At 38.6% G+C, this 15399-nt stretch overlaps 1 protein-coding gene across 1 annotated transcript in view; it reads right to left on the bottom strand.

Moving 5' to 3' along the window:
• Positions 1 to 398: 398 nt before the first annotated feature.
• The window catches only part of GLIS1 (GLIS family zinc finger 1), a 267642-nt gene continuing 252641 nt past the window's right edge, over positions 399 to 15399 (bottom strand). Inside the window, exons 10-12 of the mRNA XM_037907384.2 lie at positions 12691 to 12875; positions 4918 to 5085; positions 399 to 1037 (exon numbers count right to left, since the gene is read on the bottom strand). Of these exons, the coding sequence (XP_037763312.2) occupies positions 901 to 1037; positions 4918 to 5085; positions 12691 to 12875 (490 nt within the window). The 3' untranslated portion in view covers positions 399 to 900. The remainder of the gene's footprint in view (positions 1038 to 4917; positions 5086 to 12690; positions 12876 to 15399) is intronic.

Below are 15399 nucleotides of genomic sequence, written 5' to 3'. Positions count from 1 at the left end.
CCCCAATCCCCCGTCACAGCCCTGATCCACCTCCCATCCTCCGAACCCCTCGGTCCCAGCCTGGAGCCTCCTCCTGCACCCCAAACCCTTCATCCCCTGCCCCACCCCAGAGCCCTCAGCTCCCACACACCCCCGCACCGGAGCCCCCTCCCACACCCTGAACTCCTCATTTCTGGCTCCACCCCGGAGCCCTCACCCCCTCCCACACTCCTACTTCCAATTTCGTGAGCATTCATGGCCCATCATTCAATTCCCATACCCTGATGTGGCCCTCAGGCCAAAAAGTTTGCTCACCCCTGGCCTAGACCGTACAGCGATCTCAGAAGTAAATATCTCTATTAGGTTAAATAATTGAGCGGGTTTCTTGAATAGATCAGGGTTTATCAGACTGAAGGTAAGAAACAACAGTATACTTGTATCCAGTTTTTAATGCTTTCTTGTAAAACTGAAAATATAAAACCAGCTGAGCAAATGAAGGCTTTATATACATGAGGTCTGTGATTAAAAAAGTCCGTTTAGTCAAGAAAATGTCCAATGAATGAAACTAAAACGATTAAAGGGAGCAACAGTCTCAAATTGAAAACATACATTTCAGAAAAAAATCTTTACAAGTTATTATATAACTTACATTTACATTCTTAATAAGAAATTATAAAACAAGTTGTTTCAAATGCTCCTCATTCCCTTAAAGCATGAAATTCAAAGTGCCACAGCAAAGGAACAGGTTCCAATAATTTTTCTTATACAGTATATTCATTTATAAAATGGATTGGTAAATGTGAGGTGTTTATTTAAATGAGCACATAGAGATACAGACTAAATAAAAGTACTGGGAGAGCATTTTTGTTACTACGTATACAGTTATAGTAATAATAAAGGAAACAAAGGATAAAGCTGTTCTTAGGTATCTGTATAGATGGAAGGAATGTGGTTCAAACAATGATCAAAAGCACCATTTTGGAAAAATCCATTTTCTTCAGTTCCATTGGTGACTGCTTCTTCAGACCCACATTGTGCTTCAGAAATTACATCGTAGCCTGAAAGCAGGAAAAGCATATGAGCATGATTTAGCACCATAGTACATCTGAGGGCTGCAGCAGGAAGCACAAGTCTGAGTCCCAGAGATATGTAGTGAAGCCTCACATTAATCAGACAGCAGACTTCACCGCCAACGCCTCACTTAGGCAATATGAAAACTAACCTCATAATTTCTGTCATTGTGCATGAGTTTCCATTCACTGCTTTGTACGGATACCATTGTGGTAGTGAAGTTTATTTACAATGAGGCTTAGGGTGATCAGATGTCCCAATTTTATAGGGACAGTCCCAATTTTTGGGTCTTTTTCTTATATAAGCTCCTATTACCCCTCATCCCCTGTCCCGATTTTTCACATTTGCTGTCTGGTCACCCTAATGAGGCTTCTCGATAATCTGGATACTGATGTGGGTGTGTATGCCTCCCTGGAGAAATTACTGTTACTAGGACATGATGTCAAAGCAATGGATGGACAAAGATCCTAGATAGCGTTCTGGAAGTGCTGCAGACAGATTGTGTTGTATATTTTTCTCTTTTAAAGGTACTTTGTGGGTATGGAAATGTTTCATGTGTGCCTCATACATTCTTGAGATCCTGGAGGAATCTGGCTAATGCACTGGCTGGCTCCCCAGGGTGTGGCTGCATTCTACAATTTGGGGGTTGTCAGGCTCCTGGTGCCCCTGTGTGCACTCTGGAGTCAGCATCAGGGGCACAGGGTGTTCCTTTGGTAAGGAGTGTTGTGAAGCATGGTGCCCACTGGCTGCCGATGCTGGCAGAATCTCCAATGGACCTTCCATTCTGTTGGTACTGCTCTTCTCCTGCCCTACTCTTAGCATGTCTTTGAGTGAAGGCAGGATTTTGTCCCCAATTCTTAATCAGGCCAAACTCTTATTGACATGATACACTTCGCTCCATACTACTTGTTTGAAAAGGAACAGTATATGCACTTTGTGCCTGATGCTGACTGCAGCAAGAATAGTTATGAACACACATAGTAAGTGGATTTCAGTTTAGTCCAATATACCTGAATAGTTTCCCTAATAGTTTCCCTAATAGCGTAAAATGGTTTCTTTAAATTCCATTCCCAGAAACAGTTTAAAGTGATATTTGACTAAAATCTCCTCTTCAAATCTTGCCACTTCTCTGATACCTGCTCCTCTCTCTGTGCCCAAGCTTCCCTCTTCATTGACCCCTTTGTTTCCCTTATCCACTCCAAAGCCCAGTGTTCTTCTGTGGGGCCCTGAATAGCTCGCTGAGCTTCCTCCTTCCAAATACGTCTCAAACCCCACCTATTGCATGAAGCACTGATGCTGTGTTATGCTCACACCGCACTCCGCACATTCTGTCTCATCTCAGACAGCATTGTCTATGTTTGGTTATATCTTTATAAAGGATTGTATGTTCTCAGAATAAGGACATACCAGTATTTCTTCAGCACAGATTACCGAATATTATGTATATGAAGGAAGGCTGTATTTCAGTTATTGAGGCACTTGTGGCTGACTGGATGACATGGAAAACATGTTAATATTTACAGCAAATCACATCCATATCCACTGCACACGTATGTGAGGAAAGATGCTCTTGCGGTTAATACACTGGACTGGGATTCTGGGGATTTGGGTTCAGTTTTCTGTTTTGCCACCGTCTCTCTGGGTGAGGTTTGGCAAATTACTTAATCTCTCTGTGCTTCAGTTTCCCATTGACAAAATGAGAATGATACTTAATTTCTCCTGCTTTGTTTCCCTTGTTTATTTAGATTGCATGTTCATCGGGGTAGGGACTGTCTCTTACTATGTATTTTTATAGGAGTGAGCACAATGGGACCCCAATCTTGGTTGGGGCCTTTAGGTTCTACATAATATAATTAATAATGGCCCCTGATCCTGTAGCCCTATGTAGGCAGGTCCCCCATTGATATCAAAGAGATTTGCGTTAAGTAGGACTGTACGATCAGGTCCTTACAAGTGAATTAGTTAGGTGGGTGTTTGTTTTTTAATAGATCAGAGACTAGATTCTGCACTCACTTAAACTTATGCAACCCCTTGTGATTTATACTAGTTTACTGTATTAGTTAACCAAGGGTTGACTAATCTGTGGATCAAATCCTGCTCTCTGATACACAGAGTAAATCTGAAATAAATGAGAGTAGAAAATAACCCAGTTTGTTTGTCTAGTCAGCACTGTGTATATAACCTAACTGAAGAGCACAGTATTCTATTAACTTATGTAAGGGTGCATATTATATTAATTTTCTATCTGACAGGGCCCACATACAAAGGGGTACACAACCATAAATGGACAAAAACCAAGATAAACACACACCCCAGAAATCACTGTTAGATTCCAGATAGTGTAAACCATCCAAAAACCCTGAACACAAAATAAAAAATTTATTGACTGTTAATGTGATTCATGGAACAGCTGTTTGCCAGTCACATTCGGCATTCCTGTGAGATGAGATCTCCATTAATATTAATGGTGCTATAAAACCCTGAAAAAATTAAAGCACAGCCTTGATGAATCTTGCAAACCTGAATGGTTCTATTTTACACAGAAAGATGAGATAAGATTTATATATTCCATATATTTGTGTGTTTCAGATGCTAAGTATTTGTATACCTCAGTAACCATTCTAAAAATAAACTGATTGCAGAGAAACCATAATAGGTTAGCCCCAGACAAAAATAGCAAATGTTGTCGTACTTGGTGTTTTGCCACATGATTTTTTTTTTTTTTGCTCTGACAATTTCTTTTGGAAAGTTTATTTGGTCTGTTCTCTAAATGTCTAAACCGAACATCAAATTTCAACATTTTATAACTGTTTTATTAACATCAAACTTATGAATAACACACACACAAAAAATCAAAGTTAAGGCTGAAACGGCATCGTTAACTCTTCCCTTTTGCTAATGATTGCTGCACGTACTTTTTAGTATGTAATACGACACACACACTGAACTGCGATTCCCCACAATGGGGCAGGAATGTCAGCTCTTATTTTGCAGTCCCAACTCAGACGCCAGGCCAGGAAAGCACTTAAGCAAATGTTTTCAGGAATGTCCTGAGCAGAGATGCTTTCCTGAATCAGGACCTCCAGCAAAACCATCTTTGGAATCAGTGAGTTTTGCCTAACTGAAGAGTGAGGAATTGGTACTATTTAACTGCTATGGCATTGCTTAAAATATGTTGGGTTTTGTTACTTCCCTGGTTTTTCACTGTGGTTTTTAAAAATAGAAAAAAATCCCTCAGAAACATGAGCAGTTCTATTTGGGAGCTCATCCACTAGACTGTAATGATTCTCGTACATCTCTAGGCCCTTTGCCATTATGCAAATATATGGCTGGGAAAAAAAGGTACGCATGTGTACTAGCCACTTTTCCAAACAAAATTCTCATAGTCACTAGTTCCCATTTGGTACATCTCAGTATAAAAAAAATTCATCCCACTTTTTATTCTTAAGTGAACTAGAAGTCCCCGAAGCCAGTAACGTTTAACAGAATTTCATGGGAATATAAAAATCCAGTTTCAAGACTTAGACCCTGACGATGAACTGCAGCCTGAAATGACTTATACACACCTGAAGGTAGGGCTTGTAGTGTAAATGTTGACACAATCTTTACAATAAATGTCAAGGGAACAGGGCAAAATTGCCTTTTTTAGTGAGCTGTCCAAAAGCTCACTAAAGTCACTGGGTCTACCCACATAAGTAAGAGGAAAATTTGGCTGTCGGTGAAATACTGGAGGATAAAAGAAAACAAATCTACTTTCCTAAAGAACTGAGTTTAATGAAATGTTGCATTTTAAGTAATAAGACAAAGTGTTTTTTCTATTTCTAAAAAAAATCATAAGGATAACTCTTCATAATCAGAATAAATTACCTGTTGAAGCTAAAGGTGCATTGAGTATGTGACACCCATTCTGTCTCAAAGGATTAAAGCAATGGGATTCCCCTGTTAGCACATCACTGTTGACAGACTGTTCCACTGTTCTGTAGCAGTCTCCGTAGTGGAAACAGTTTTGTATTGAGTGAAAGCTGCCTTGGTAACCTGAAAACAGATATTGCATACACAGTTTAACACTGCTGTGATGATATTAGCTTCATTTATAGCATTTCATAGCTAGTGTGGGTTTTAGATCCTTAGGGTTTTAACTATGGAAAAATGATCAAGCCACAGCCTTTATTCTACTTACATATTTATACACACTGTGTGTAATAATATAATATAATATAGAACCTATATTGGTCTTGATTCTGCAAGGTGCTGAGCACTGTGGCCCTATCCAGCAAAGCACATAAGGACATGCTTATCTTTGAGCAACTGAATGAGTTGCCCCACTGAAGTTAATGGGCTACTCATTAGTTAAAGTTAAGCATGTTCTTAAATGCTTTGCTGGATCGGGGCCAGGATGCTCAGCACACTGTGGGATTGAACCTATAATGAATTACTGTTAACTTTACCTGAGTTAAATAATGTAGTATTTTACTGATATAGACTATTGGATTTGTAACTGAATAAAGGCCTTTTACCATCCAGCATGAATTATTTATTGCAGGAGATAACTGTATTTACAAATACCTTTTAGAATGCTTCAACCCCCTCCTTCTTCAAAGTGCTATCTTGTTTCAAATGAGAAAATTTCACTAGTCACAGTGGGCCATATCTGACAAGAAGAGTTTGGCCCAGAGGTGCTACCCTGCATTCTGATGGACTTTTATGCCAGGGGAGGATCTCTTTAGCTTGCAGCTGGGGCCCCTTGGAAATCCCACCAATGGAAGCTGCTGAGGGGATGTTTTGAATAGGCCCATTCCCTCCACAGCCAGCAAAATTCATTTTGGGGCCACTAGTGTCTCCTCCTTCCCTAGAATCTCTTGCCTCACATGCTTTCTACCACCAGGGGTCCCGCGCTGTCTTGCACCAGCAGAAACCTGCAAAAATTAGGGGTAAATCCTGCCTCATGCAGAAAGTCACTTAGAAGTAAAGAGCACACTAAGTACTTGTAAATGGAGAGTGGAGTTTTACTCCTTACAGGTTTGTGCCAGTGTCCTGAAAGAACAAGGTGATGACTCAGCCTCATCAATGTGAGCGCGGAGCAGTCGGCAAAGCTGTGCTCTAAGGGGTTCTCAGGACATCCCTCACACTAATGAAACAGTTAAAGTTAACTATTTTCTAATCTGAATCCTTACTTCTCCTAACAGCTAGTCTAAATGGATTCATATTCTCTCTCTCTCCATTTAGCAGTAAGAGTCATAGGAATTTCTCTGTTTCCCCTGAACAGGGCAGTGGCACTTTTTCTTCTATTTTTTTTCTCCTGCCCACACTCAGGCAGAATGAAACTTTTCTTCCAGGAAAGTCACCTGACTTCTCTCCAATTTTATCAAAGGAAGATGTCAGGCCAGATCTGCAGCTGCTATAAATCTGCATCGCTCCACTGACCAGCTGAAGAACTAGCCTGTTGTTTCAACCGTGGGGTTAATTTCGTATGTTTAAAAAGTAACAGTGGTGCTTATCACCAAAGCACCTGGATGCCTTACACTGCTCAAATACACCAATTACCAATCCACAGACTGTAACAAACTCCTTCCTGTCCACAAAACTCGGCAGCGCGGATTCTGACAGTTACCGCAGACTGTTATACGTCAGGCTAACTGGTTAAATTCTTTAATAACGATACAGCACATCTAGTTGGGGTGAAACCTAGGTTTTGTATGGAAGTTTGACTATTTTACATGGTTTTTGGTTGACCCTGCAAGCATCAGGTGTCCTACTTCTGGAGAACTATGGTCCCTCATCACAAAAAACACAATTTGATATTTCATGACTGAAGTACTAAGGGATGACTGATCCAGAGGAAGATACCAAGCACATTTTACCAACGGTACAAGTATTTTCTGCAGTATGCAAGAAGGCCTAGAAATTTGGAATGTTGAATATTAAACGATGTGTGTCCTTCCCTGGCACGAGTAAACAGCCACCTCTATTTAATGCTAGGAGAGACTGGCTCAAAGAATCAAAGAGCTCTTATGAGAGGCTGCTAAACTATCTTGTGATGAAGCTTCAGGTACAGTAGCTTATTGAGTGATGTTAATAGTTATCCTGATTTTTACATTTACAAAATGTTAAATCCTCTCTGCACACCTTCTAAAATCACTATATAACTTTAGGGATGAGCAATGAAACCATTAGACACTTGGCTTCAAATGAGGCATTACTGGCTCAAATGAGCACTTTATGAGCTTGGAGCAATCAGACTTTCCAGACTGCCTGCTAGACAAATCACTTCTAGGGAAGGCACAATGTGTATATTCTATGTCCCTATAATCATATCTCTCTCATCTTGCTCAGCCAGCATGCTTTATTAAACCAATTAAATATCTTTTTGGTCCCTAAGACTAAGACACTGATTTAGAAAATCAGCCAATAGACCAACACGACACAACTGAATTAAACTCACTTTGGACAAGCTTTTACATCGGCAGCTGGATCCACCACTGCTCTTCCAGATCTATGGATAAGGTTAGTTTTGAACTGCTTGAGGCTGTACTCTATAATTGGTCATTAAGAAATAGGGGGCAGGGGAAGAGAGAGAGAGAGCACTCTCAGTAAAATGAGGAGTGCTGAAAATAGCTACCAAAAGCGGCTACCAATGTTTTGTACTGGCTGGGTGTATAGCAGTGCCTCAGACAGGCAGCCTGATATGGCACTGGTGAGGTGGCTGTAGCTTGACAATTCTAGGGCGAGGCAGTGTCATGAAAACATCTTAATATTCGATTATTGGATTTTACAGTGTTTGTTAAATGCTTCCCAGTACAAATGCAAGGAAAAAGACCTGGCCCCTTCTCTATAGAGCTTGTATATGTGATGTGACTGGTGGGTGTAGAAAACTGCAGAAAGGAGATGGAATGAGGAAGGACAAAAGTTACAGCAATATGATCATGCAGTTACTCAGTTTAGGAATATGCAAATATTGGTGGCAGTAGTAGGGGTTTTAATCCTTTTCAAATGAGTAGAGTTGTCAGAAATGTTTGCTCACTTGAGGGCACTGTGGAAGAAACGAGTGTTAAAGAGGGACTTGAATAAGGAAAGTGATAGGACCAGATGGGAAGGTATTCCAGGCATAGGAAGCAACATGGCAAAAGGCACGGAAATGGTTGTGGGAGAAATGGACAAACAGGGCATTAAGACTAGACATCTGATTCCTTAAGGCTGAAAATTAGAAGGGGCAAGGCAGCTTCTAGAGTGTGTCTAAGCTGGCAGAGTCCCAATAACTTTTTCAACTAGAGAGCTGAGACAGAGATTTTTAATTACCAAAAAGGACATTCAAGACAGCTTTGCTCTCCAGGAAGACAGCTGATCAGGCAACACCTTCTATGCCCCTCATGCACTGATTTTTTCTGTACAACATGTCATTCTTAGTTGAGAGGTACAGCTAACAAGCAGTAATTTTATTACTTATAGGTATGTTTATAAGATGAATCATCATCTTTGGAATAACATCACAAATGACTCATTTTGTGGCATTTTTACTGGGAATGACAAGATGAGCTGATATTCATTCAAAGGGACTTCATCCTAGCCTGTGGAATTGTAAGCAACTACAGTTGTAGCTAATGTACTTCATTTGCACATACACAATTTAATTTATGAGAAAGTCAGATTTTCCTGACACTTAAACATGGATATGATAAACGCTAAATGATGCAGGACAGCAAAGTCAATTTTATGTCTATACATGAGTGATATTTTGACAGGCTTTTTCTATACTCTAGATCAGTGTTTCTCAAAATGTGTGATTGGTCTCACTGAGAAGGGTCTCCGAGCATGTGTAGGGGAGATGTGAGAAAAAGAAGGGTTAAATTACTATCAGTACAATAGTCCTTCTCACTCTTCATCAGCTCAGCCAAACCACCTGCAGTAACATCCATAGGATGTGTGGCCCCAAGTGGGTAGACAGAGTCTCCTGGGAATTAGAAGATATGGAAGGCAGGAAGTTCATTGACATCCATTCATCTCTGCCCTGAGGCAGGTGGTTTTTTTTTTTAAAGCTTTCAGAAGCCCCCACCCCCACCCATGATGACTGAAATAACCGTTTCATATTTCTTCACTGCATTCAGCATCACCACTACCACTCTGAGGGCCCTTTCTCAGATGAGAACTCCCCTATGCCCCCTGGTGACAGGTTTTGCAACATGGTAGGGCCACTTCCTGCCAGGTAGTTGTGCAATCCTCTGATACAGAGAGATACCTTCCTTTGGTAGGAAGATGGCTTGGCTTTTGCAATAAACTATACTTTCCTCTGAGTGGCCAGATCAGCAAGCTGGAATGGCTCAGAAGGCCAGCAAATATTTTTAGGGGCTCAAATCCCTTGGCGATCTTTCATACTGATAATAAAGGGAAGTTAATCACCAGCTTGGGTGAATGTCAAGTGTTGCTAAAAAGCAGACATTAGACCACAGATGAAAGCGAAACTGGTTTGAAAGTAAATCTGCTAGTCCAGGAGCTGGTTTCAGTAGCACTACAACTGGGACAATATGAGTGTTTAGCTTACATTTGCATATGTACTAGTGGCAAAGGAACCTCTGTAACAATGTGTGCGGTAGCCAAATAAGACCTGTCATAAATGAATGAGATTTTGAATAAGACTATTTTAGGCAACCTCAGGAAATGAAACTTACTGTTTATGGGCACTGTACTTTAATTGCTTTGGAAATACTAAGACAGGGTCTTCATGTAATATATAATTTTTAAATTTTTTTTGTAAGAAAGGTTCTTTTCGTTCATTCCATTTTAGTTTGATTCCTTTAAGTTCTATGAAAAGCTTTAATTCTACATGGAACTGTCTCTCAATACAATACAGAGTAGTATTTAGGAGCTAAGATGAGGCTTAAATCCTATAACTATGGTTCAATTAACAACCACATATGGCTCAACACAAATTAAACATGGAACATTTTTAAAGATTCTTAAAAAAAAAATCTCTTAAGCAGCTAAAATAAGAAGCATGCAAGAATTATTTTTTCGTAGAAATTTTCCTGTTCTAAGCGTGCAGAGGGGTAGTACCCATTTGGCAATGGCAGCTCTGCTGATATTTTTCCAAATGGTTTTCTTTCTATTTATCTAATTTAAATCAAATTTTCTGAGGTTAAGTTCCAATTGAAGAATTTACCAAATGCCTGTCAGTTTAAATGATCACTGTTAAATGTTTTATGTACAGTAAATGTAGAAGTATAACAGTTAATAAAGGAATAAACTGCGTTCCAAATATAACATTTAGCTCCAATTTTGCTTTGAAATCATTTGTGACAAAATAGCTGTAGTTAACCACATCAGAAAACACATTGCTTGCCTCTATTTCCCCAAGCCATAACCTAAAAAACCCGAAGCGCTTTTTAAATGAATGATGTAATGAGCAAATGACTGGAATATGTCTATTAAACTACAACTCATATACATCATGTTATTTAAATGTATGTGCAAATAAATCCAAGCTCTTCAAATTCCATAAAATCTCTGACAAGAAATCATGTCAGATATAAATAAATGCAGTATGCTGTTTGCTTGCCAAATTCTTTCAGTGTATAATAATTTCCATGTGACTTTACTGTAACTAGCTAAAGACACAAATACTGTGGTTTATCATTCTTCTCATTATCGACAACCCATAGCAATTCTCAACATTAACGTGCTTCTATAAAGACTGACTGGTTTTACAGATCATGATATTTAGAATTTCCTTTTTTACAGTAAAAATATAACAAACTTGACTCAAAGATTCCCATTTAAAAAGCTGCCATTAAAGAACTGAAACAAAGACGTCAAGTAAATTTAAGCCCAAGTATGGGTTACAGATTAATTGGTTTCAAAGGCTATTACTCAGAATTGATTTTAGAACTTTTTCATAATGAAATTATAATAATAATTCAAAATTTGGTTAAAGTGGAAAATTATTGCCTTTTTCAAAACCACACAACACAGCAGTCAGAAAGAAATGGTTTGCTGAAATGGGAAATGTGGTTTTCTCTAAGGAATAAAGTCAATTTATTTACGTGGTTCAAAACTTGTTCTGTCTATGCATTTGTTTCTGTCATTATAATGAGCTGCTAATCTGTCCTCTTGTGGTTTGTAGTTATTTAGCTCATTATAATAACAATCATATATGATTATATGCTATCATAAATCTACCACTTTTCCCCTCTCAGAGTTAGTCATTTTAAAATTGAATAATCTGTTGAGCATCAGGTTTAGTGAGTTTTTTTCTTTGACACAAATCATTTAATATAACATGCTTTTGCCTTTCAGACAAAGTCCAAACAGCAAAAACTAATCAAGCAATTTTAGAGTATTTATGGTACTTGACCCAGTCTAGAGGTTAAAATACTACCTGGAGACCAAGAGGGAAAGGGAGGTAAATATCTATGTATTAGAGATGTACGCTGCCATTGGGCTTATATCAGAATCTTGTTTTTTCAAACTTTATAAAAACTTGGCCTTAAAACATTCAAAGAATAGCAGGCAAGTCATTTTGCCCACTTGCTACACTTATCATACATGAAACTGTGCGTTTCTGAAAAATGCCTTATTCAAACAATGGTACAATTGTGAACTGAGTTGAGAGTCTGGTTATCTGCCCGGGTATACTTATATGCTTGGTTATACTTGCAACCAGACAGCTGTCCTGCACATCTGTAATATGATGAATATTTACCATACGTAAGCAATATAGTATATGCATTATATAACATGTTATCTAAATATCCAAGCTTCCATTACCACAATAATCTGTGATAATATTAAGTGTCAATGTATACCTTCAAAACATTGTAGACACACTAATCCCCGACAAGACAACTTTGGGGTAGGAAAATAAGCATCATCCCCATTTTAAAGACTGGGAAATTCAAATGCAGAGGATAAATAATTTGCCTAAACTACACAAGATCGTGACAGAATTAGGATTAGAACTCAAGACCTCCTGTCTCTGTAGTACTTGAACCATACTAAATGGGTACAATGCCAGAAAGTGCTATTATAGTCTATTGTATAAACGATGCATTTTAAAGCTTCCTAAATACTACAGAGACTGATAGACTAAACAGTTACAGATTCAAGGGTGATCCAGAGTTAAATCTTTTAAAGTGTCTTTAAATCAGAGGTATTTTGGGATGTAATTAATGTGTGCTTGCAAAATACTTTGAGATCCTCTAATGAAAGGTGCTATATAAATGCACAGCTTTATTACAGATTATAATTTGTCCCCATTATAAGTAGGTAATGCATGTACTGATCTGACTGATGAAAACTCCAGCCCCATGTGACTCAAAAAATAGGAAAGGAGTACTTTGTGGCACCTTAGAGACTAACAAATTTATTTGAGCATAAGCTTTTGTGAGCTACAGCTCACTTCATCGGATGCATCCACTGAATGCATCCGATGAAGTGAGCTGTAGCTCACGAAAACTTGTGCTCAAATATATTTGTTAGTCTCTAAGGTGGCACAAGTCCTCCTTTTCTTTTTGCAAATAACAGACTAACACGGCTGCTACTCTGAAAAAAAACAGGAGCTTCCATGGAAATGTTGTCAGCCAGTGTTGCCAAATACTGCAATAATTAAAACATGAATACAGCAGCTGGGAAAACTCAAAATATAGTTACCTTGCAGTCCCTCTTGTACAGATTGGTTTTGATACTGAACATATGGTTTATTTGGTATTCCTGAAAACTGTTGCCCATTTGGAGACTGGCTGTGTGGTGATGATGAACCATGTTTCTGCAATAGGGAAGGTGGAACTAGTGTTTTCAGAGGACTGACAAGAGGTGAAAGAATATTTGGAGCAAGCCTAGAACAAGAAAAGAGAAGAAGCTTATATTACAATATGAGAAAATAAAACACTTGAAAGTCCCTAGGCAGCATTTCCATAGTGATTTAATACAGAAAACTTTATTTACAATTTGTGTTGACATAAATGATATTTTAAAAAAATAAACAATAAAATGTTTCTTTCAGTTGTATGCCAGAAGTAAAGCAAATTAGAAACTAATTTACAATCTTTTACACTGGCTTCCCATGCTGTTCACACTTCTGGGGTCACAAGTGACACCATTAGTCAAGCTGTCTGACTTCAGAATTAAGCAAAGTCAGTTTTAATTAAAAACTTTATTAACTGACAAATGGATCTGAAAATACAGGCAGAGACTAATTTAATGCTAATAGGTATTCCTTGATTAAATTCTCACGTATTACAATGAAAAGGTATCTCTTAGGATCTAATTCTGAATTCCATTACACCACTGATGCAAATAGATCTATCTGGGAGTAAAATAATAGCAGAATTTTGTACTTCATGATTATGTCTAATTAATAGATAACCTCATTAATATCTTTAGTGCTTCCCCCTTGTTCTATTTGTACAAAAAATAAAGCAAGAGGAAACTTTCTTTAAACATGTAATTCTTTATTGTGTCTCAGAACCCTTGCAAATCATTGTACTACTGTACAAAATATAAAATTATTGCCCTTCTCAACCATCAGCAGTCTTGTATACTATAAAAGCAGTGCTTAGAAAACCATCCAACATTAACTACAATATTAGTGCTTAGAAGTTTCAGGTTTCAATTTGTTTCTATCAAGGAGGCTTCACCCCTGCTCTCTCCTCACCCCCCCCGGAAAAGACTCCTCTTTCAAGGCATAAGGATCTAAAATGCATGTCAGGTGTGAGTATCTTATTTTGATATTAAATTTACCTCTTTCTAAAATATGAGGAAACTCAAGCTCTAATGGTGAGCTCCTTTCATCCCAGGAGGTTCCCTACTGAGTCGGAATTGTCTAAATGAACTGCTAGTTAAAATGGGGAAAAACATCTATACCCAAAAGTTTAGACAAGTCAAGGATGCATACTTGTTTTCAATGGTTTCTCATCTAACAGCATAGTTTTAAACAGAGAGGTCTAGACTGTCCTTCAAAAGTACAGCCCTGGGTAAACATGTGTATGCTACTGCAGTGCCCCAGAGGAAGGCAGGGAAGTGATTGTACCTCAGATGTAAAACCTCTTCCCCGTGATGTGCTTGGCACAGGAGGTTAGTAAGACAATTGGTTGCGGCTCCCTAATCATGCATTGTCACCCCAGCCTAGGAGCTGCTTTACCTTACACCACTGGCATAAGGTACCTAAGGAACTTTACACCAATAGGTAGAGCATAGTGGAGCTTCAGCATGCTTCCCCTCTCCACCAGCATGTCCTCTCCACTGTGGGCAGAGGTGGCAGCCAGAACGGGAATTGGCTTTATCCCCTCTGTCAGCGGAACGATCTGCTGGCCACTTATGGCCAGAGACCTGCTGCTTTGCAGAGAGCAGAATCAAGAATCTGGTCCTCCTGTGCAAACCCCATTAGAATTATATTATCATTCTACAAATTAACAATAATTATCTAAATGTTTTGCAGGGGCATTTAGACCTCTGTTTTTTTTGAGCTTTCATTGCAGCAGTAGAAATAATGATCAGTTCGTTCTAGATTGGTAGTCTCAAATGTTGATCTTTTGAATACAGATACTGTCTAGAGTTTACTGTACTGTGTAGATGCTGTATATTCTTTGCCCTCCAACCTCAAATGTCTTAGGCTGAAATGAAAACAAAGGACAGATTAAGTCATAGAGGTGGGAGGAGCCGCATTACATCTAATAGATTCCATAGAATGTAATGAAACAAAACTTCTGTATGGAAAGAACCACTCAGTAGAATCTGTATGGCTAGCCCAAGGCATAAGTATAAAAATATACTAGTAGATTACCTGTTGACACCTGACCAGGAAAAGGATATTGACTGCACATTGTTGCAGGAGATCGAAGATGCTACCAACTCTAATAAAACTGTAATAATGGGTGACTTCAACTACCCACATACACTGTTCAAATGTCACAGTGATACATGGCTTAGAGAAGCAATTTCTCAACACCATAAAAATTGCTCCTTGGAGTAGCCCACAAAAGGTAAGACTATTTTTGACTTAGTCCTAAATAACACGTAAGAGCTGGTTCAAGAAGTAAATATAGTTAACCTATGAAATAATAGTGATCAGAATATAACTAAATTCAACAGCCCAGGAACAGTAAAGGTGCCAAAAGGTACCATTGTGACACAACTTATGAAAGGGAATTAAAAAAAACAACAGCTAGGCAAAAAGACACTAAAGTAAAAAACAAGGAAATTAAGTGCATAACAGGGTCACCGAAACCATGCATGTCCCTAAGCAAAAAGGGAAGGCAAGAAATAAAGCAGTTATTAAGTGGCCTGGGTCAAGATGCTTTTCAAGCCAAATGTTCAGTCTTAAAGGGACACAGAAAATCTTGAAGTACACAGTTGTTCTAA

Source organism: Chelonia mydas, chromosome 8 (genome assembly GCF_015237465.2).
Source record: "Chelonia mydas isolate rCheMyd1 chromosome 8, rCheMyd1.pri.v2, whole genome shotgun sequence".
NCBI classification, from domain to species: domain Eukaryota; kingdom Metazoa; phylum Chordata; order Testudines; family Cheloniidae; genus Chelonia; species Chelonia mydas.
The sequence above is the reverse complement of the archived record's forward strand: the minus strand, read 5'-3'. Positions and strand labels throughout refer to the sequence as shown.